A 22,957-nucleotide genomic window follows, 5' to 3' on the forward strand; every position below is an offset into this window, starting at 1 on the left:
CACAAGAGAATAATCATACCCAAAAAACAACTATATATTAATCGAGATCACAAGACATTAATCGAATTATTGGATAAATTTGTATATATATATCTAAAACCCAAGACAAACAAATGCCATGTTGTATTGCTGTTACATGTGATTCCCCCCTCCACACAATCAAATGAGACATTAAACCATAAAATTGATTTTCAAAACTCGAACACATGATCTCTCATTTGATATGCTAATGCACTAACCAACTACACTACAATGCTCATATTAGTTTTTGTGGGCACATGTCTCGGGACAAGAACAAATTACTGCTATTTATTTTCAATCAAAACTAACCCAAGTACTACTTTCGATATCATATATAAATGCAAAATCATAGACCAAGCTACAAGTAGGAGTATTAATTACTTAAGCAACACTAAACAAACACCTAAAGATATAATTTTGAATTAATTAGTCTAGGACATCCTTAGCACCTTCATAACTCCATCAATTAACTAATTAATGAACAAGGTCTCTTGCAGGCCAATTTCCCTCCAAAAATAATTGAATTTAATTACCACTCTTATCTAACTATAATAATTTCCTATAATAAAAACCAAAAAAAAAAACCAAAAAAAGTGCAAAGTATTTGCAAGCACGTCTTAGCCGTTGATCTCTCTCTGCCACGTGTACGTGGATCCCACGCTGACGTCATAGGAGAGAGAAAATAAAAAAGATAATTAAGCAGTACTAATATCAATTTAGGAGAGCGCGAAACAAGGAGAAGAAACAGGAAAGAGACGAAAGTGTAATTTTTTTTAGAGAGAGAAAATAAACATAAAATTTGTAGAGAGAGAAAATAAACCCCCCAGAAAAAAAGGGAAATTAAAAAGAAAATCAAAATCTTCTTCTTCTTCATCTTCTTCCCTCTTTCAAAGTGTTCAACGCGTGAAATGATTTTCGCTAGCATTTAGGGTAACGAGAAATTTCCGACGAAAAAGGGCGTATTTTTTTCTTCAAATTACAATCTTTTTAAAACCCTAGAATTTCAAAATTTAGGATCTAATTTAATTATAATTCCACATTTTCGACATTGAATTTGATTTGTTTTTAATTGAGAATTTAATCGATCGATCGATTGATTGAGAATCGTTGATTTGATCGGAGAAAATTCGGATCTAACGGTGAGGAATAATCCGGGTCGTCGGATGACAAACGACGTCGTCGGATGTTCCAAGGAACAAAGAAGAAAACGATGAAATGGACGTCATTGCTTAAAGACTTAAAAGAGAAGGTTGGATTAAGTCAACAACAAGAATCTGTATCTTCTTCATCTTCTTCAACATCACCATTATCATCGTCGACATTTTCTTCTTTTGCTGCATCTTCTCTCTCCTCTGTAGCTGGGTTGCGTGATAATTACAATGCTGCCCCTCATTCTACACCAGATTATCACCACACTTACCTCACAAATCCAAGGTATGGGGGTAGTTTATTGTCATTTTGGAATAAAGATGTTTTTTTTTTTTTTTGAATTTTGTTTAGTGGGTGTTGGTGTATTTGAAGAATGTTGTAATGGTTTTTTGTTGTTTTTTTTTGATTTAATTGGGGTGGAAGAATCTGAGTTTGAATGGAGTTGAAGCTGAATTAAGTTTTTTTTTGGGTGGATTTGTTTAGTGGTATATTTTTTGGGTGTAAATGACCGAGTAAGGGAAGTCATGTAGACGGGATTCGATCTCAGGTTTTAGGTACTAACCCCAGAAGAGTTTTAAACTAAGCTAGATGACATCTGTTGTTTAGTGGGTATTGTTGTATTTGAAGAATGCGATAATGGGTTATTGTTGTTTCTTGATTTAATGGGGGTGGAAGAATTTGAGTTTGACTGTAGTTGAAGCTGAATTAGGTTTAGTTTGTAGAGAATTAGTCAATATAAAAAAAATTGCCATTTTCTGGGTGGTGTTGTATTTGAAAAATGTTGTAATGGGTTTTTGTTGTTGTTTTGATTTTTTTTTTCGGGGGTGGGGGGTGGGGGAAGAATCTGAGTTTGAATGGAGTTGAAGCTGAATTAGGTGTTTTTTTTGGTGGATTTTCTTAGTGGGTATTTTTTTAGGTGTAAATGAGCTGAGCAAGGGAAGTCATGTAGACGGGATTCAATCTCAGGTCTTAGATACTACCCCCACGAGAGTTTACCAACTAAGCTAGATAACATCCCTTGTTTAGTGGGTATTGTTGTATTTGAAGAATGCAGTAATCGGTTATTGTCGTTTTTGAATTTAATGGGGTGGAAGAATTTGAGTTTGACTGTAGTTGAAGCTGAATTAGGTTAACTTTGTAGAGAATTGTAGTAAAAAAAAATTTCCTTTTTCTTTTTTTGGTGATTTTGTTTAGTGGGTGTTGTGGTTGATGAATGGTGTTATGGGTTTTTGTTGATTGCTAGTATGGGGTTTGAATCTGAGTATGACTGTATTTGAACCTGAATTAGGTTAACAAGTTTCTGGTGTTGTAAGTTGGATTTTGTGCTCTAGTTCAAGTTTTCAAGGCTGGTGTTATTGAAGTAAGCTTAAAAGTGTAGTATATTGAGGTGTCTTCAATTTGGAATGGTACTTCTTCAGTTCTTCTTCAGCCTGTTTTTTTAATTTCAATTTGTGGGTATTAGGGGATCAATATATTTCCATTCAAGCATCTAATGCATACAATGTACATATTCATAGGCAGGAGGAGCCTTTTAAGAGGACTAGAAAGACAAAATGCTTTGGAATCTTGAATGATTCCTGCTCCTTTGATACACTTCCTATGTGACTATCTCAAAGCTTAAGCTGTTATTAAGTTTTTTCGGTTTCGTTGTTATTATTAGAAATTTTGGGAGAGCATGTCATGTGCAGATGCGTGTAATTATAGGACGTTGACTTGTTGCGAGGAGGAAGTGTTGGGTTAAGCCTTGGGATGAAGCTGTTGCAAATGAACATTGTAGTTCATTTTTGTATTTTGTAGTCCAGCAAGTATGCTTTCACTGTTTGTTTTGCAGGTTCCTCTTTTGTTTCAGTGATTCATTTGGGTTAGGTCCCTTAGGCTCAATGATTTTCTCTTCAGAATTTCATTGTTTAAGGCTTTTCATATTGGTGTATTGCTAAAGCCTTTTGGATTCTAATGCAATCAGGGATTAAAATTAAGCTGGGGGCTTTTAACGCCACCATCTTCTGCCTCCATAAACGCTTTCAGTTATAGGGTTAAAGCTCTCCAATCTAGTTGTGTGAGGCAAAACTCCTTTATTTGGAAGCGGTGGATGAGGTTTATGACAATTTGACTGTTTAATAGCTATGATTGATGGCTGATCTATTTTGGAACTTGCTTATCATCTTCTCATAGTAACAACTATAACAAATGGCAGAGTTACATTCCCCGCAAAATAAAATAAAATAAAATGGCAGAGTTACATGTCAAAGGGGCTACATCCCAATTCAAAGAAAAGAGCGCTAGCCGCTAGCATTAACAACCCATTACAAAACAATCTCTTAAGTCTTAACTTACATTCTCATCATTTTCCTCGCATATATTAGTTTACTTTAGATTATCTTTGTATTCTTTTTCACCGTTTATAAGAGTTGTCTTTCTATATAGTCCTATATACATTTATTATCCTTGGTCTGATGCAGTCATGAAGCCAGAGAGAAAAGTTTATATTGTGCTGTAGTGCAGTGCTTGATTTAGTTCTAAAGTTAGCTTTTGTAACTGAAACACACGATATATAGATTAGATCATGGCATGTTGTTCTATTCAGGGGCTTAGTACTTGAAGCAATTAGTATATCTCATCAAGTTCAAACGTGCAAGTAACTGTCCTAAACTCCTAAACTATTGTGCTTATTTGACTTGTTACTTTTAGCTGTCTAGTTTGTGTTGGTTGATGCTTTGCCAACTGCCCTTCACGAGAAAAAGATGCTTGTATACCCAAATTTAAATAAAGAAGAGATGATTATTTTTAAAAGATGAATGATAAGAGAGGACAAAAGTTTTGAAAATTGCGTCTTAAAGCTACAGGCTTAGCTTGGATATACTGGGAAATCAAATAGCAATATAATCTCTAAGACTGATTTGTTATTGCTTTTCCAGAGACAAACATGAGCTTGAGCTGGACTTCAAGAGATTCTGGGAAGAGTTTCGTTCTTCTAGTTCCGAGAAGGTATCTTACATCTTTGAACAGCTTTTGTATTGTGCTTGTAAGCACGGTCTTTTCCAATGTGGATGCATCTACTTACGTATTTTTTCTCATGTAGGAAAAGGAAACGGCCTTGAACATGGCTGTTGACGCATTTTGTAAATTGGCAAAGCAGCATGCTGATGTAGCGCAGTTAGTGAATATGTACCTACCTACCCTCTTTCTCATTTTCCTTCTTGTTTTTGGTTTATTTAACTTAGTTACTGAATTAAGTATTATATTTTATTTGTCATAATATATTTCATGGTTCGTGCATACATGTATTTGTGATTTCTTCTTTTCATTCTTTTCCTTTGCCTGCTTGAACTTGTAATAAGTATTATCAGTATTGAGTTCTAGTGTTTGAAGAAGCAAAAGTTGAGCCTCTTTAGAATTTGCTGTGTTGAAGAATGTTGAATGGAGAAGTTTTAATGACAATTAGTGGCGTATCTTGGTCCTAGATTGAATCTTGGAGTCCAGATAATTTAAGGCATGTTGGAATAATTGGGATTGAAATTTACAGGTGGATTAGTTGGCATTGGTATACCCAGGCTCTCTAAGTTAAGTGGGTTCACTACTCGATCAGTCAATTGTAATAATATCTGTCAATTAAGTCATTAAGTGAATCTGTGAATGTGATGAAAGTAAAATCTCATAGTGGGTTATGTTAGTAGGCGGTTTTATTGTTTAATGTAAGAATAATGGAGGTGGCATGAAAGGGCCTCAAACCCCTACTGTGCTCGGAAAAAATACAAGTGGTTTTTTCATGCATAATTTGTTCATTTGATCAATACACAAGGGAATGTAACCAGTTTCAGCTGAATCTTGTTACTACCACTGCCTTTTGGTCATGACCAGTAATGTAGGCCCCAAAAATGGTTTTGACAAAAAGATCAGTGATTTTTTGAATTTTTTGCATATTACTAATATCCTTGGGCAATTTTGAAAAGTGTGAGGGTACATGGTGAATTTTTTGAAAACTCGGGTGTACGTGGTGAAAAAACCATGCTAATAATCTAATATATTTGGAAATGTCTGGTCCATTCGTTGGTGAAGTGGACAAGTTTTTATTCTCTATGCTTTTACTTTAAAGTGAGGAAAGAGAAGAAGGAAAAGAAGAGAGATAAGATACAGGATCATGAAGGTCCCCATGGATTTCTGTTGATAAATTTGCTACATGCTATGTATTCCGCAGCTTAGAGATGATCTGATGATTGGCTCCTACTGTTACTATGATAGAAGTGACAATGTGACATATATGTGTTCTCATTTTGTTGTTTATTCTACAAAATGTTGTTTTCTCTTTAAGGATTACTAGTGGCTAATTATGAACTTTTGATGATATCCCCAGGTTAGTTGAGACGCATATCTTCTCTTTCGTTGTAGGAAGGGCTTTTGTTACAGATATTGAGAAATTGAAGATTAGCAATAAGGCGAGATCATTGGCTGTAGCAGGAGTTTTATGTTTTTTTTCGGAGGCTACAAAGGTATGTCTTCCTTATGATGCATTCTAATATTTGCCAGTCTGCAGTTTCTGATTCTTTGTGCAGGCATACAATCTCATCTGTCTTGCAAATCTCAATTTCAGGATGGCATATGCCCTGGTGCAAATCTCCTGAGTGCAATAGAACTTCTTGTATCTGGGGTATGTGCTTTACGCTCATAAATTAATCTAATAAACTATGCCTTGTCTTCTTTTGTCATGTATTCTCGTTGGTCTCTACTTCCAGAGCATTTGAAGTTAGGAAATCTGAAATTTGAAATGTTTCATAATTGATGAAGAATTCTATTTTTATTGATGTGAGTTAGTCTAATTATACAGAACCAATTGGTACTTAGGTGAGCAACTATTGTCGTCATGTCAAAAACTAGAACCCTCCTTCAGTACTTGTTGATTTAGGTTTTTATTCGTTGCGAAATAGTTGATGTTTTAGATGATATATAGTTTTACATTGAAAGTTTGATTCTTCTCCTCATTACATCCTAGTAAAAGTAAAGTCATAACTGCTCCCACTTTCCTCCTAATGAAAAGCAAGTACAAAAAGAAGTTGGAATCGTTTAATTGTATTTGGCTAGGATATTTGTCCTTATGTGGAGAGAATTTAACTCATATAAGTGAACACTTATTCCTTGTGCAAAATGCTGAAACATCAAGTGTTCAGTACAAGAATCCCTGTTTGACTTTCCCTTTTTTTTTCAGAACATATTCAAGTCCATCATTTATCGAATACTCCCTCCGTCTCTTTTTACTTGCTACATTTTCCATGATTGGATGTCTGTTTTTAATTGCTAGATTTCCTTATTTTATGATAAAAGTCCCAACATTCCTCTGTATTGTTGTCCTCTTCCTACCTTTAACTCCCAAATGCATTTTGTCATAAAGTTATGGCCCCACCATACTTTTTCTCCTTTCGTAAGTTCTTGTGCGAAAGCTAATGAAGCAATTAAGAAAGAGGGAGTATAAGGAGAGAGGAAAGTGTCATTAGTGATATGAGACTTTGGTCTTATATTAGAAGATATTAGGGAAAGGTACTGGAACATTTCCAACTTACCCTGGTTTTCTTACATTATGAGTCTAATATGATAGACTAGTGACTACTTGCCGGATAAACTTCAGCATCAATCATTCCTATACAAAAGTTGAGTCAGTCATTTCTGAAGAATCTTCTTATGTGGTTTTGTATGAAATAAATTGTCTGTCATACATGTATGTAGAGTTTTCAGTACTTGACAGACGTATAAATAGCTGAGCCTTCTAGTAGAGAGGATAGGTGTCATTCTGTGCAGAGTCAATTGGCTATGATGAGTATGATCCATAAAATTTTCTGTACTGTTGATTCATATTTCTTACCTGTACTATGATTTGATTTTCGCAGCCACTTGATAAGCAGTCTCTCCTTGATTCTGGAATCCTCTGCTGTCTTATTTATATTCTGAATGCTCTTCTGGGATCCAGCGAAGGATATAGTGGTGATAAGGTGTCTGAACATGATAAACAATTAGCAAATGACCATGTAGCAGATGCTGATGGTCTTAGAACTCGTCAACTTGAGGTAAGATATGTGTGCTCTCAACTGGATGATTATATTCAATGTGAGTGTAAAAACTTGAAATCATGGCTAAGAGATTCTGTGGGTTATTGGTAAGTCTGCCTGAATGCTGCAAAAGATTGTGACCCGTTTTAAGTTCTTACTTGGTATCAGTAAAACTTTATTAGTTATAACAACACAGAGAATTTACCTGTGTTCTTATGCCTATCACTGTACGTGAGAAGAGAATTGTGCAAGAATTGACTGCTGAGAAACTTTTTTCTTGGTTATCCCTCCTTGACTTATTTTTGATGATCAAAAGCTATTTGTAATTGACATCAATTATAGATACAGGAAGTGTAATTGTGGAGAATAATAATATGCTGTATAGTATAATTTATCTGGAGTTGTTCAAGAATTTGTTGGATTTCGTTAGTGGTCATGTAGTCAGCAGTGGTCCATTCCTATCTTTTGTTCATTGTGCATGTGCTACTTGGAATTGGGAAATTTTGGCTTTATTTTTTGTCCTGTTTTTTTAGTTTGGATGAGGCATACAAATGAAGGGAATTCTTTTGAATGTTCTGTAGCATTTGAAGTGTCACATTATAAAAATTTGGATTGCTGTCAGACCTGGCTGCTTGGTTCATACTTCCTCCGGTCTTTATTTGTTTACCGGTGTCTTTTGCATAGAGTTTGAGGAGAAATAGTGTTGTGGGACATTGAAAGAAAGATAAAATATCAATTTATATTAAAGATGAACGTGTATCATGTAAAGTTAGTGGGCCCATTCCAGAAATAGAAACGAAAGAAATGGATAAACTAATAAGGGACATCACAAAAAGGAATAGGGTAAATAATAAAAACCGGAGGGAGTACTGTCGAGGCGAAAAATCAGTTGATTGTGCATTTTGCGTGGAGTTTTTTTGGGGCTACGGTTTATATTTTATTGCGTCTGTGGTGGCTTTTTGGGGATGGCCCATTAGAAGTTTTCCCTAAATGGGCAGTTCTTTGATTTTTTTTCCTTTATACGCTGCTTGATATTTTAGGTTGAAGGAAGTGTTGTGCACATCATGAAGGCATTAGCAAACCACCCTTGTGCAGCTCAAAGTTTGATTGAAGATGATTCACTGCAGCTACTATTTCAAATGGTTGTCAATGGTTCATTGACCGTGTTTATGCAATACCGAGATGGTCTTGTTCCCTTGCACTCCATTCAGCTTCACAGGCATGCAAGGCAGGCAAGTTTTGGCTTGATATATATAATTTTTCTGTGATTAATCTATATATTGCTGCCATACAGAGGATCTCCGATGTCTTTCTTTCTGAAGCTGATTTTTCTTCTTGCAGATTCTTGGTCTTCTTTTAGTGAATGACAATGGAAGCACAGCCAAGTATATCAGGAAACATCACCTGGTATGCTATACAACTATATGAAATAATTTCCTGTATCTGTGACTTGATGCTGTAACAAGCTGTTGATGGTTCCATTTTCATCCCTGTTTCTGCTCAGTTGGAAGTGCTTACTTGTGACCATCGAAGATGTGTATTGTAGCTTCATTGCTATTCCTTCTGTAGGATAAAGAGATGTCTCGTGTGAATATCTATTATGTAAAGTCTCTTTCCCAGCTTCGGAAAAAGAAAATATGGCACTTCATGGTTGAATCATTTCCGTGTTAGGTGCTAACTGTACAGCAGAGGGTGTTGCTTGTCTATGTTAGCCTGTTAAGTTCTACCTATTAGAATTATATGTTTGTAGTATGGACTTAAAAGGATGTTTTAGGTTTAGTTTAGTTTAGTTTGTTTACCTTTTGATGTCGCCTTTTCTGGTCTTTACTCCTTACTACTATTTAAGATTCTAGAGTAAAGTCATATTAGTTGCTTATACTTTTTTATTATGTCTTTTTTGATTTCATATCCGTGCTCTGTATGGTTCCATATTGCAGATAAAATCTCTTCTGATGGCCATCAAGGACTTTAATCCTGATTGCGGTGATCCTGCTTACACAATAGGCATTGTGGACTTATTGCTGGAATGCATTGAGCTTTCACATAGACCAGGTAACAAATTATAGAATTTCTTATTATACTTGTATTCTTATATTTATTGCGAGTGCAATCTGAATATTATGATGTGCATCGCTGTCCTTGGGTTAAGTTTTTCTTCTGATTCTTCAGCTTTGCTGTTCTGATTGCCCGGTTTCATTGTAGTATTCTATTTTCTACAGAAGCCGTCTGATCCAAATATGCTTTCTGATGTTGATCATAATATGCAGAGGCTGGAGGTGTGAAGCTCCGGGAGGACATTCATAATGCCCATGGTTATCACTTTCTTGTTCAGTTTGCTCTAACACTGGCTTCCATGCCCCAGAATCAGACTGATCAGCCCACACATTCCAAATCTTTGTCTGAGAGTTCGGTTGCAGATGTTTCTCTAGCTAGTGGAAATTCAGGAAAACAAGAAGTAATTGATAGAGAAGATGGAAAAATATCAAATCTTTCTCCTGCATTATCTAGGTTGCTTGATGTTCTTGTGAATTTAGCTCAAACAGGTCCAGCAGAACCACCTACAGCCAGAAGTTCTAAATCATCCAGTGCGAAAGGTGGTGGCCATGGAAGAAGTCGTACAATTTCATCTGACATGATTGCTGATGAATTTTGGGAGAGAGGAAATGGTAAAGTAAAAGACCTAGAAGCAGTGCAGATGTTGCAGGATATTTTTCTTAAAGCTGGCTGCACAGAGTTGCAGGCAGAAGTTTTAAATCGGATGTTTAAGATATTCTCTAGTCATATTGAGAATTATTCATTGTGTCAGCAATTGCGGACTGTGCCACTTTTCATACTGAATATGGCTGGCTTTCCACATGCTTTGCAAGAAATCATTTTAAAGATTCTTGAATATGCTGTCACTGTTGTGAATTGTATTCCTGAACAGGAGTTGCTGTCACTTTGCTGTCTACTACAGCAACCAATTACATCTGATTTGAAGCACACTATTCTTTCTTTCTTTGTGAAGCTTCTATCTTTTGATCAGCAGTATAAAAAGGTCCTGCGTGAAGTTGGGGTACTTGAGGTTTTGTTAGATGATCTAAAGCACAACAAGTTTCAGTCAGGACCTGACCAGCAAAATGGTGAGTCGAACCACTTGGAGAGGAAGTCCAGCCCAAGTGGCTTCCAGAAGCATATGCACAGTAAAGATGCTATTATCACTTCACCCAAACTCATGGATTCTGGTTCTGGCAAGTTCCTTCTTTTTGAAGTTGAGATTACAATATCTATTGCTTGGGATTGTATGGTTTCTTTGCTAAAGAAAGCTGAGACTAATCAATCCTCTTTCCGAGCTGCCAATGGCGTGGCTGTTGTTCTCCCTCTTTTGGTGTCTGATGTTCATCGTTCTGGGGTGCTTCGAACATTGTCATGCTTGATAATGGAGGATATAAGTCAGGTTTGTAATGTTGTCACATTTGACACATATATGATGTATGCAGATAAAGAAAGTTTGTGCAAAGTTGGTATATTGCCTTCCCCCATCCTTTTCTTTTAGAGCCTGTATCTTTTTGAAATTTAAACAGAAGTGGGCTAATGTACCAATATGTTATTCTGGTGTTGCTGCTTGGCCATATTGTGACACACAATTGCTTTTTTTTACCAGGCTCACGCTGAAGAATTGGGACTGCTGCTTGAGGTGATGAAAAGTGGAATGCTTACCAGTCTTTCAGGGTCTCAGTACAAGCTGCATGATGATTCGAAATGTGACATTTTTGGGGCCTTGTGGCGCATTTTGGGTGCTAATAATGCAGCTCAGAGAGTGTTTGGTGAAGCAACTGGGTTTTCTCTGCTACTCACTACTCTACATAGTTTCCAAAGTGATGGAGAGCAGACAAATCAGTCTCAATATTTTGTTCATGCTAAAGTCCTTACATACTTATTACGTGTGGTGACAGCTGCAGTTTGTGAGAATCCCATTAATAGAACAAAGTTGCATATAATAGTATCATCACATACATTTTATGATCTCTTATGTGAGTCAGGATTACTATCTGTGGATTTTGAGAGGCAAGTTGTACATCTATTGTTGGAGCTTGCTCTTGAATTAGTTATTCCTCCTTTCTTGGCTTCAGAAAGTGCTGCATCACGTGATAAAGTTGAATCATCCTGTTTTGTACTGACTACTCCCTCTGGTGCTGTCAATCCTGCAATGGAGAGGGTGTATAATGCTAGTGCTGTCAGGGTAATTCTAAGGTCCTTGCTGCTCTTTACTCCTAAAGTTCAGTTGGAGGTTCTGGAGCTTATTGAAAAGCTTGCTCGTGCTGGACCTTTTAATCAGGAGAACCTTACATCTGTTGGTAAGAATCATATTGTTGTTGGCTTATCTTCTTGTTCATGATTTTTTTTTTACAATTTTCAATTTTTTATATTCTGTGCTGTTAGGTTGTGTGGAGCTTCTGTTGGAGATGATACACCCCTTCCTTCAAGGCTCATCACCCTTACTTTCACATGCTTTGAGGATTGTTGAAGTTTTGGGTGCATATAGGTAGAAAATCTTGCAACTTGTTGCATATCCAGCATATTATACCTTTTGACACTTTGACTTACTCCTGTTTTTTTCTTACCTAGGCTATCTACGTCAGAACTTCGATTGCTTGTCAGATATGTTCTTCAGTTGAGGAAGAAAAATTCTGGTGATAGTCTTGTTGGCATGATGGAAAGGTTAATAGATACGGAGGACATGGGTTCAGAGAGTGTTTCTTTGGCTCCGTTTGTAGAGATGGACATGAGCAAAGTTGGTCATGCTTGTATCCAGGTTTCTCTTGGGGAAAGATCTTGGCCTCCAGTGGCTGGTTATTCCTTTGTTTGCTGGTTTCAATACCAGAATTTCTTGAAGTCACCTTCTAAGGAGACCGACCATTCCAAGGTTGGACCTAGGAAGGTTAGTTCTTCAGGACAGCAGCAGCAGGTTTTGAGACTGTTTTCTGTTGGATCTGTAGATAGTGGAAATACATTCTATGCAGAGCTTTATCTTCAAGAGGATGGTGTCCTAAAACTTGCAACAAGCAATTCTTCCGCACTATCATTCTCTGGTTCAGATTTGGAGGAAGGTCGCTGGCATCATCTTGCAGTGGTTCATAGCAAACCTAATGCTTTGGCTGGTTTGTTCCAAGCCAGTATTGCCTATGTATATCTTAATGGAAAACTTAGATACACTGGAAAACTTGGATATTCTCCATCTCCTATAGGGAAACCGTTGCAGATAACAATAGGTACGCCAGGCACTCATGCAAGAGTTAGTGAACTTCAGTGGAAGCTGCGAAGTTGCTATCTTTTTGAAGAAGTGCTTACCTCAAGCTGTATATGTTTCATGTACATTCTTGGTAGAGGATATCGAGGTCTTTTTCAAGATACAGATCTTTTGCGCTTTGTTCCCAATCAAGCTTGTGGCGGGGATAGCATGGCCATACTAGATTCATTGGAGGCTGATGTGAGTTCAGTTGCTGGAGCTCAGAAGCCTGACAATTCTGTCAAACCAGGTATCTCTAGGGCAGATGGAAGTGGGATTGTCTGGGACTTGGAACGTCTGGGAAACCTTTCCTTGCAGCTTTCAGGGAAGAAGCTAATTTTTGCATTTGATGGGACATCTGTAGAGCCTCTTCGAGCATCTGGGACTCTCTCATTGCTCAATCTTGTTGATCCTATGTCAGCTGCTGCTTCTCCAATAGGAGGTATGTAATCGATTTTGATTTGGGAATTTCCTATTCTTGCTTTTCTGCTTCTAAAAAGCGATGCCTTATTTTTTCTATTATCTTAATTATATATTGTTTATATATATAATATGGCAGGTATTCCACGTTTTGGACGTCTTCATGGTGACATCTATGTCTGCAAGCCTTGTGTGATTGGTGATATCATCCAACCAATTGGTGGGATGATTTCGGTCCTTGCTCTTGTTGAGGCTGCTGAAAGCAAAGATATGCTACACATGGCGTTGACTCTGCTTTCTTGTGCTCTGCATCAAAATCCACAGAATGTGAGAGAGATGCAAGCTTGTCGGGGGTATCATCTGCTATCACTATTTCTTTATCGTAGAATGTCACTGTTTGATATGCGCTGTCTTGAGATATTTTTCAAGATTGCTGCTTGTGAGGCTTCATTTTCTGAACCAAAGAAGTTGGGAGTTTCTCATATTAGCTTGTCTCCTGCAACAAGTGCTCCCGAGTCCAGTTTTGAGGAGCTTAATTTGTCCAAATTCCGTGATGAGTCATCCTCAATCGGATCTCTTGGGGACATGGATGATTTCTCTGCACAGAAAGATACATTTAGTCATATATCAGAGCTTGAGACAGCTGATATGCCACCTGAGAATTCAAATTGCATCGTCCTCTCCAATGCTGATATGGTTGAACATGTGTTACTGGACTGGACACTTTGGGTGACTGCACAAGTTTCTATCCAGATTGCGCTGCTGAACTTTCTTGAGCATTTGGTTTCTATTCACTGGTACAGATTTCACAATCTTACTGTACTTCGACGAATTAATCTTGTGCAGCATCTGCTGGTTACTCTACAGAGGGGTGATGTTGAGGTACCTGTTTTGGAGAAGTTAGTTGTTTTGCTTGGAGTTATTCTGGAAGATGGGTTTCTTGCTGCTGAACTAGAAAACGTGGTTACGTTTGTTATCATGACATTTGATCCACCTCAGTTGACAAGTCGCTCTCTGGTTGTACGAGAGTCAATGGGGAAGCATGTCATTGTGCGTAATATGTTGCTGGAAATGCTCATAGATTTACAAGTGACCATAAAATCTGAAGAGTTGCTTGAGCAGTGGCATAGAGTGGTGTCGTCAAGGATAATTACATATTTCCTTGACGAAGCTGTTCATCCATCAAGCATGCGCTGGATTATGACACTTCTTGGTGTGTGTCTGACATCTTCCCCAACATTTGTGCTTAAGTTTCGGACGAGTGCGGGGTATCCAGGGTTGACAAGAGTGCTTCCAAGTTTCTATGATTCACCAGACATATATTACATTCTCTTCTGCTTGATGTTTGGCAAACCAGTTTACCCAAGATTACCAGAAGTCCGTATGCTGGATTTTCATGCTCTGGTACCCAGTGATGGGGATCATAGCGAGTTAAAATTTGTTGAACTTCTGGAATCTGTTATTGCTATGGCAAAATCTACATTTGATCGGCTGAGTATGCAATCAATGCTCGCCCACCAAACTGGTAATCTTTCACAGGTTGGTCCTAGTCTTGTTGCAGAACTGGCGGATGAAAATTCCGATATGATTGGGGAACTTCAGGGTGAAGCTCTAATGCACAAAACATATGCTGCGCGTTTGATGGGTGGGGAGGCATCGGCCCCTGCTGCTGCTACTTCAGTCTTGAGGTTTATGGTTGATTTGGCAAAAATGTGCCCTCCATTTGCTAGTGTTTGCAGGCGAGCAGAATTTCTTGAGAACTGTGTTGAGCTGTATTTTTCCTGTGTGAGGTATGCTTTTGTCTGTCTCAAATCATAAATTGATATTGTGTGTGGAGTAGTGTGCTGGGAGGGTATTCTTTTTGTCAATGCCTTTAGCTGCATATGTTATGTCTGTTTCTCTTAACTTAGCGGTGCACACGGAATATATGAGACTTGGCTTGTATTTGCAGGGCTTCCTATGCTGTTAAGCTTGCAAGGGAACTTTCCGCTAAAACTGAGGAGAAGAACATCAATGACTTTGAAGATACCAATAGCTCTCAGAATACATATTCTAGTTTGCCTCAGGATCAGGATCAGTCTGGAAAGACATCTATAAGTGTTGGGAGCTTTCCTCAAGGACAGGTCAGCTCGAGCTCAGAAGACATGCCTATGCCGATAAATGACATATTAATCGAGCATGAAGATCTCAATGCCTTAGGTAAACAGCCAGGAGTAATTAAAGCACAAGATGAACCCGCAGCTCATCAGATGAATATGACTCCTTCTGACATCAAGGATGTCAATGTCCAAAAAATAAGTACCACCCTTAATTTGAATAACCCTACAGATTCTCATAGTTCGACATCTTTTGCAATGCCTAATTCTCCAATACTATCTGAGAGATCTGGCTCCAAGTTGGCACCAACACCCGGTCCGTCCTCTGGTGCTGCACTCACATCTGGACCTCATTTAAGTGCGAATGCCTTCTTAGTATCTTCTAACCTGACAAGTGAAAGTGGTTCTATTGTGGATAAGAAGTCCCCTTCCAGAGGAGCATCTGCTGAAAACCCCTTTTTCGTGATAAACTCAAAACTCCTGCTTGAAATTGATGATTCTGGATACGGTGGAGGACCATGTTCTGCGGGTGCTACTGCTGTATTAGATTTTTTGGCTGAAGTTCTTTCTGATGTTCTTACTGAGCAGATAAAAGCTGTGCCGATGGTGGAACGCCTTCTTGAAAGTGTCCCATTATATGCTGATACTGAAGCTGTGTTAGTGTTTCAGGGTCTTTGCCTGAGCAGAGTTATGAACTTTCTGGAAAGGCGTCTTCTGCGTGATGATGAGGAGAATTCAAAAAAGTTAGATAAGACTCGCTGGTCATCAAATCTAGATCTGTTATGTGGCATGATAGTTGATCGTGTCTACATGGGTGCTTTTCCAAGACCATCTGGGGTCATGAGAACGTTGGAGTTCTTGTTATCAATGCTGCAATTGGCTAACAAAGATGGCCGAATTGAAGAAGCATACCCTGTAGCCAAAGGCTTATTATCTATTGGAAGAGGAAATAGGCAGCTTGATCCATACATAAGTGCAATCCTTAAGAACACAAATAGGATGATCTTGTATTGCTTTCTTCCATCATTTTTGGGTACCATTGGAGAAGATGATCTTCTGTCCGCTTTAGGAATTCCAAATCCATATGAGAAAGGGCAAACAACAACCTGCCAGCAAGAAGATACAGGGATTAATGTTTGTACTGTCTTGCAACTATTGGATGCGCATATACGAATTGTCTTCTGCCCGAGTAATGTGGATGCCGAATTGAACTCATGTCTTTGTGTTAATCTGATATCACTTCTCCGTGACCGAAGACCAAATGCTAGGAACATGGCAATGGATATCCTCAAGTTTCTATTAGTTCATCGCAGGGCATCTTTTGAAGATTTGCTTGTATCAAAGTCAAATCGTCTGGATGTAATGCGTGGAGGTTTTGACAAACTCTTGACCGGAAGCATATCAAATTTTTTTGAGTGGCTTCAGGGTTCTGAACACATAGTCAATAAGGTTCTGGAGCAAGGTGCTGGGCTTATGTGGGTGCAGTCTATTACGGGATCCTCTAAGTTTCCAGGAATAAGAATAAAGTCAATGGAAAACCATCGTGGAAATGATTTGATTAAGAAATCAAAGGAGTTGGGGAGGTCAGATGCAAAACATTGGGAGCAGATAACAGAACGCAGATATGCACTTGAAGTAGTTCGGGATGCCATGTCAACAGAATTGCGTGTTGTGCGTCAGGATAAGTATGGATGGGTTCTTCATGCTGAGAGTGAATGGCAAACTCATCTCCAGCAGCTTGTACATGAGCGAGGCATATTTCCCATGCGGAAGGCTCCTGAAACAGGGGAGCCTGAGTGGCAGCTTTGCCCCATTGAAGGTCCATATAGAATGCGGAAAAAGCTTGAGCGTTGCAAACTTAAAGTTGATACCATTCAGAATGTGTTAGATTGGCAGTTTGACTTAGGACAGACAGATTTTTCTAAAGAGAAAAATGAGAATGGTCTTGATGCTTCTGATTCAGGGTCCGGTTCTTTCTCTCAGCTTTTAGTCGATGGTGCCGGGCAATTGAGTTTAGAGGGTGAGCTATATGATGAGTTCTCTGTCAAAGATTCTGAAGATGTCAGAGAAGTTTCTTCTGCTAGAGCAGCACTGATTGATGATCGTACCAGTAGTGTCAATGAAGCAAGTCTCCATTCTGCAGTGGACTTTGGTGCTCGGTCTAGTGCATTATCAGGGCCATTATCTGATAGCATACAAGGAAAATCCGAGTTGGAATCTGCGGCAATGTCTTCTTCAATGAGAACTGATGATGTTAGAGCCACCGAGGATAAATCAGAGAGAGAGATACTTGACAATGGGGAATATCTTATCAGACCTTATCTAGAACCGCTTGAGAAGATACGTTTTAAGTATAATTGTGAGAGAGTTGTTGGTCTTGACAAACATGATGGTATCTTTTTGATCGGAGAACTCTGCTTGTATGTGATTGAAAACTTTTTTATTGATGGTTCTGGGTGCATATGTGAGAAGGAATCAGAAGATGAATTGTCTGTTATAGATCAGGCATTAGGAGTAAAGAAGGATGTGATGTTTATGGATTTTCAGTCCAAATCAACATCTTCATGGGCTGCCGCTGCCAAAACTTATGCAGGCGGTAGGGCTTGGGCTTTCAATGGAGGTGCTTGGGGAAAAGAGAAAGTTTATGCTAGTGGAACTTTGCCACATCCCTGGCGTATGTGGAAGCTTGATAGTGTACATGAAATTTTGAAGCGCGATTACCAGCTACGCCCGGTTGCTATTGAGATTTTTAGCATGGATGGATGCAATGACCTCCTGGTTTTCCACAAGAAGGAGAGAGAAGAGGTCTTCAAAAATCTGGTTGCCATGAATCTACCAAGAAATAGCATGTACGTCCTAAACTTGCAATATCATCACTGTGTTCTGGGTTTAAGAATGGGAGAGTGTATACATTAGTTGATGTCTTAGCTTTGGTCCTAGTTGTTTTTGTTGATTTCAGAAATCTTTTTGCCATGAATCTACCAAGAAATAGCACGTGTGTCCTAAACTTACAATATCATGTCGCTTTGTTCTGGGTTTAAGAATGGGGGAGATTTTATCATTAACTAGTGGCTTTTATGGTGTCTTAGCTTTGAATCCTAGTTTTATATGTCCATGCTATAGCATTATCTACATTAGCTGACACGTCTATGTTGTTATCTTTGTTTATGCTATTGTTTTGAGATGGCCTGAAGTGGTATGTTCTAGCCTGTAATCATATTCCTTGAGCTAATGCCTCAAAAGAATCCAGGGCCCTTGTCAAAAGTGATGAAAACAATTTTCTAGTCAAAAATGTATTTAATAGGGTTTTATGTTTTTTGGTTTGCAAGCAGAAAAATGATAGTCCCAAAAAGTAGTTTCTAGTTCTGAGTAACCAATTGTCAAAGTAAACAGGATTAGTATGAGTTTTTTTAACACCTACATCTTATGACTTCAATAATCTTCTAACAAAAATCTGGATATTGACAATGACACCGAACTTGCCCTTAGTTAATAAGCAATTCGAGTATTAATGATGAATTTATTATTTGTTTTACCTCTCTATCGTCTTTGTCTAGGGAAGTCTGTCATCTCCATTGGATTTAGGCTCTAGCTAATAAACTGAGAAAGCAGGCTGTTAAGAATATCTGAGTACCTCAGTGTCAGATTGAGCTATTATTGTTGTGTTTTGATTTGCTAAGAGGCCTTGTGGTTGTGGGTTTTCTTTGTCTTACTAGGTACTAGAAAATGACTTCATCCATTGATTTATTCTTTTCCAAGTCATTATGAGCTTATTATACTTGATTGTGTCTCATTTTTGAAAGACGAAGTTAGTTGTCCTCTATAATTTTTCTGTTTATTGTATCTGGAAAGTCTATTTCAGTAATGTCAGCTTTATTTTCTCCATTTCATTTCTTGAACGTTGTCTTCGTTCAGTTTTCAGAATGTTTTATAGTCCATATTACTCTAATAGTCATATAGTCATAAATTCAAATTAATATATATTAGTTTTTCCAATTCAATGGCAAGTTGTTTGTTACCTTTTAGAATCACTCCTTCGTATTTCCTCTCTTTTCCGTGTGGGTTGGCTGAAATTGACGATTGTGCACCAGGTTGGATACAACCATTTCAGGGGCATCAAAACAAGAAAGTAATGAGGGCAGCCGTCTTTTCAAGATTATGGCTAAATCATTTTCTAAGAGGTGGCAAAATGGGGAAATCAGCAATTTTCAATATCTCATGCACCTGAACACTTTGGCAGGACGTGGATACAGTGATCTTACACAGTATCCCGTCTTTCCATGGGTTCTTGCAGATTATGAGAGTGAAGATCTAGATTTGTCAAATCCGAAGACATTTCGCAGACTTGATAAATCAATGGGCTGTCAAACTCCCGAAGGTGAAGAGGAATTCAGGAAGAGGTTTGTCCCTGTGATGCTTTTACCTTGAGTTCTTTATTTTTTAGAATGTTCGGACTGCTACTTTTATTAAATAGGAGTCGTATAAAGGTATCAATTTTTCTCATTGTAATATTGTCTTTCCTCTTAGGTATGACAGCTGGGATGATCCGGAGGTCCCGAAATTTCATTATGGTTCTCATTACTCTAGTGCTGGAATAGTTCTCTTTTATCTTCTACGTCTTCCTCCATTTAGTACTGAAAATCAAAAACTGCAAGGTGGTCAGTTTGATCATGCTGATCGTCTTTTCAATAGTATTGGTGACACTTGGGGTAGTGCAGCTGGGAAGGGAAATACATCTGATGTGAAGGAGTTGATTCCTGAGTTCTTCTACATGCCGGAGTTCCTTGCGAATAGTTTCAATCTTGACTTAGGGGAGAAACAATCAGGAGAAAAGGTTTGCCTTCTTTTTTCAAGAGTTCCTTTCATCTTTTTTCGAGGAATATATGTCATATTGGATTTTAGTTGGTCAAATGAGACAAATCTATAAGAAATTATTAGCACCTTCACCCACCCCACCCCCAACCACAAAAAATAATGTTGTAAACATTGGCTTCATGGTCTTCTGTGGTGCCTAACAGGTCGGGGATGTTGTTTTACCTCCATGGGCAAAAGGAAGTGTCAGGGAATTCATAAGAAAGCATCGGGAAGCACTTGAATGTGATTATGTTTCAGAAAATCTACATCACTGGATTGACCTAATATTTGGGTACAAGCAGAGAGGCAAGGTTAGTCATATGTTATATTTAGATATGATTGAGATTCATCTTTTATGTTATGGTTGCTTTATGTTGTATCATGTTTACTTGGGGTTTTCGACCTGTGAAAACATATGTTCTGAGTTCTAAGCTTCTGGTACATCAAATATATAGGTAATGTAGTGTTCGCTTATTTTTGGGGGGTGATTCCCTAATATTATCTTATGCCGGATGTGCTAGACTTAGAACCTCTAAACAACAAAGTGTTACAATGCCTTGGCAATTATATGGCTCCTAAATCTGGATGATATTGATCAAGATATTTCAGGTATCATAATATGCCCTAAACCACTGAGTAAACTACAGACGATCGATAAACATTTCATTATCGTTTCACCTAGGTCATTCTTGGCAGTATGTTGGCGTATCAACTGATGAAGTTGATTATGGTTGAACTATATGGTTGGATATGATTTATGGAGATTTAATAATTTAGAGTTATGTAAGAGGGTAATAATTGATAGTATTTGCGAAGTTCAAGAATGATTTCTTTTCTTTTTCCTTTACGTTGGTAGAGCGTTTAAACTTTCTAGACAAAGAGAGAGCAATATGGGCTTATGAGCTAAGCGAAGGATATTCTTGTTTATATTTACATTTTTGATAGTTCCAAGCCATTGCTTTTGTTGGATTCTACATGAACTAATCTATTATATCACATCATGACTTTAGTCTCTGTAATTAAGGGCAATGAAGCCAATATAGAGGTCACTTTGATGAATTCCATGACTTGGAAATTGTAAGTCGTAACATACGAGCTGCTTTCTGGTTCCAACTCACATATAGTAGTGGCTTCTCCTACAAATTGCCTTTAAGTGTGTACTCCCAACTTTATGTTACTGTATAGTTTTATATAATGATTTTGTGCTATAATTCTGGGTCATTGTTCGTGTTGATTATATTTCTTACAGGTTACAAACTTACAATCCATGGTTAGCTAATTTACTGGTATTAGTTGGTATGTGCTCCTCTAAATCTATTTTTGTCTTGTCTAATTGATAGGCTGCTGAGGAGGCTGTGAATGTTTTCTATCATTACACATATGAGGGGAGCGTGGACATAGACTCTGTCACGGACCCTGCTATGAAAGCTTCTATTCTGGCTCAAATTAATCACTTTGGACAAACTCCTAAGCAACTATTCCAGAAGTCCCATGTGAAGAGGAAGGTTGACAGAAAGCCCCCTCACCCTCTGAAACACTCTATCAATCTTGTTCCTCATGATGTACGGAAGATCTCATCTTCCATAACTCAGATTGTCACCGTGAATGATAAAATTCTTGTGGCTGGTGGAAACAATGTGCTTAAACCAAGAACGTATGCTAAATATGTAGCTTGGGGTTTCCCTGACCGTAGTTTAAGATTTATGAGCTATGATCAAGACAAACTCCTATCAACACATGAAAATCTTCATGGGGGAAACCAAATTCAGTGTGTTGGTGTCAGCCATGATGGTCAAACTGTGGTTACTGGGGCTGATGACGGGCTGGTTTCTATTTGGAGAATCAACAAAGATAGTGCTCGTAGAGTACGGCGATTGCAATTGGAGAAAGCACTCTCTGCTCACACAGCCAAGGTGTCATGCCTTTATGTGAGCCAGCCTTACATGTTGGTTGTCAGTGGTTCTGATGATTGCACTGTTATTTTATGGGACCTGAGCTCATTAGCTTTCGTAAGGCAACTTCCAGAGTTCCCATCACCTGTCTCAGCAGTATATGTCAATGACTTAACAGGTGATATTATAACTGCAGCAGGGATTTTGCTTGCTATCTGGAGCATCAATGGTGACTGCCTTGCCGTAATCAACACTTCCCAACTTCCATCTGATTTTATTTTATCAGTGGCAAGCTCAATGTCATCTGATTGGCAGGACACAAATTGGTATGTAACTGGTCATCAAAGTGGGGCTGTTAAGGTGTGGAAAATGGTTCATTGTACTGACAAAGAGAGTGCTCAGAGCAAGCCAACTGTCAATGGAACAGCTGGGTTGGCACTCAGCAGACCACCAGAATACAAATTGCTTCTTCATAAGGTACTCAAGTCTCATAAGCACCCGGTTACTGCACTTTATCTGACAACTGATCTGAAACAACTGTTAAGTGGTGATTCTGCTGGACATTTGCTCTCATGGACATTGCCAGGAGATAGTTTGAGGGGTTCATCTAGTTTTGGTTGATGATATATACATTTATAGGAATTGGTTTATTTGACCTGATCGTTCTGCTGCAATTGGTTTACGTGACCGTTTTGCTGCCCTTCGCTAGGCCCTGTCTCTTAAGGGTACAATTGGTTTACCCTCAGAACCTCGCTTGGATTTGATGGGCCTACCTGCGAGGTTGGACCATTGAAGCACGACAACTGGGCTCTCGTGGGATGGAATTGTGAAAGTGCCCTGTCAATGTCATTAGGGCTTCTGACATAGAAGGATCATAAGTTGGGATCTGATAGTTGCTCGGGATTCGAGTTACATGGTGGAAGGCGGTTTTTGGGGTTTTGGGATATTCTCCCTGATATACTAAATGTTGGATGTACATAGATGAATTAGGAGCTGTGTGTAATCAAATGTATAGTATTTTGTTTTCCTTCCCTATTTTTGGGGGTTAGGAGGGATGAGGTCAATTAGGAGGCGGATCATATAACATGATTCATGAGTTTGATTAAAGGAAAGTTGAATTTGTCAGCATGATTCCCTTTGGATCTTCCTTTTTTGTTGATCTTTTTTTATTAAAAGAAAAAATATACTCCTCATATGTCTTTGTGAAGTTTCCTTACTCTG

At 38.3% G+C, this 22,957-nt stretch overlaps 1 protein-coding gene across 1 annotated transcript; it reads left to right on the forward strand.

The window, feature by feature from the left end:
* Positions 1 to 742: 742 nt before the first annotated feature.
* Positions 743 to 22,929, forward strand: LOC104894563 (protein SPIRRIG). Its single transcript, XM_010680826.4, has 19 exons — positions 743 to 1,455; positions 4,086 to 4,155; positions 4,250 to 4,335; positions 5,522 to 5,657; positions 5,759 to 5,815; positions 7,047 to 7,223; positions 8,246 to 8,437; positions 8,547 to 8,612; positions 9,143 to 9,257; positions 9,473 to 10,641; positions 10,849 to 11,542; positions 11,628 to 11,730; positions 11,814 to 12,916; positions 13,034 to 14,684; positions 14,846 to 17,839; positions 19,082 to 19,390; positions 19,518 to 19,824; positions 20,009 to 20,155; positions 21,185 to 22,929. The coding sequence occupies exons 1-19, from the start codon at positions 1,205 to 1,207 to the stop codon at positions 22,355 to 22,357; spliced, it is 10,800 nt and encodes a 3,599-aa protein (XP_010679128.2). The 5' UTR covers positions 743 to 1,204; the 3' UTR covers positions 22,358 to 22,929.
* Positions 22,930 to 22,957: the final 28 nt, after the last annotated feature.

This window comes from Beta vulgaris, chromosome 5 (assembly GCF_026745355.1).
Source record: "Beta vulgaris subsp. vulgaris cultivar EL10 chromosome 5, EL10.2, whole genome shotgun sequence".
Classification (NCBI taxonomy): domain Eukaryota; kingdom Viridiplantae; phylum Streptophyta; class Magnoliopsida; order Caryophyllales; family Amaranthaceae; genus Beta; species Beta vulgaris.

Coding starts and splice junctions, on each gene's coding strand:
- LOC104894563 (XM_010680826.4), top strand. CDS start 1,205: ATGTTCCAAGGAACAAAGAAGAAAACGATGAAATGGACGTCATTGCTT. Junction 4,156..4,249: donor GTTCTTCTAGTTCCGAGAAG/GTATCTTACATC, acceptor TTTCTCATGTAG/GAAAAGGAAACGGCCTTGAA. Junction 11,731..11,813: donor GAAGTTTTGGGTGCATATAG/GTAGAAAATCTT, acceptor TTTCTTACCTAG/GCTATCTACGTCAGAACTTC.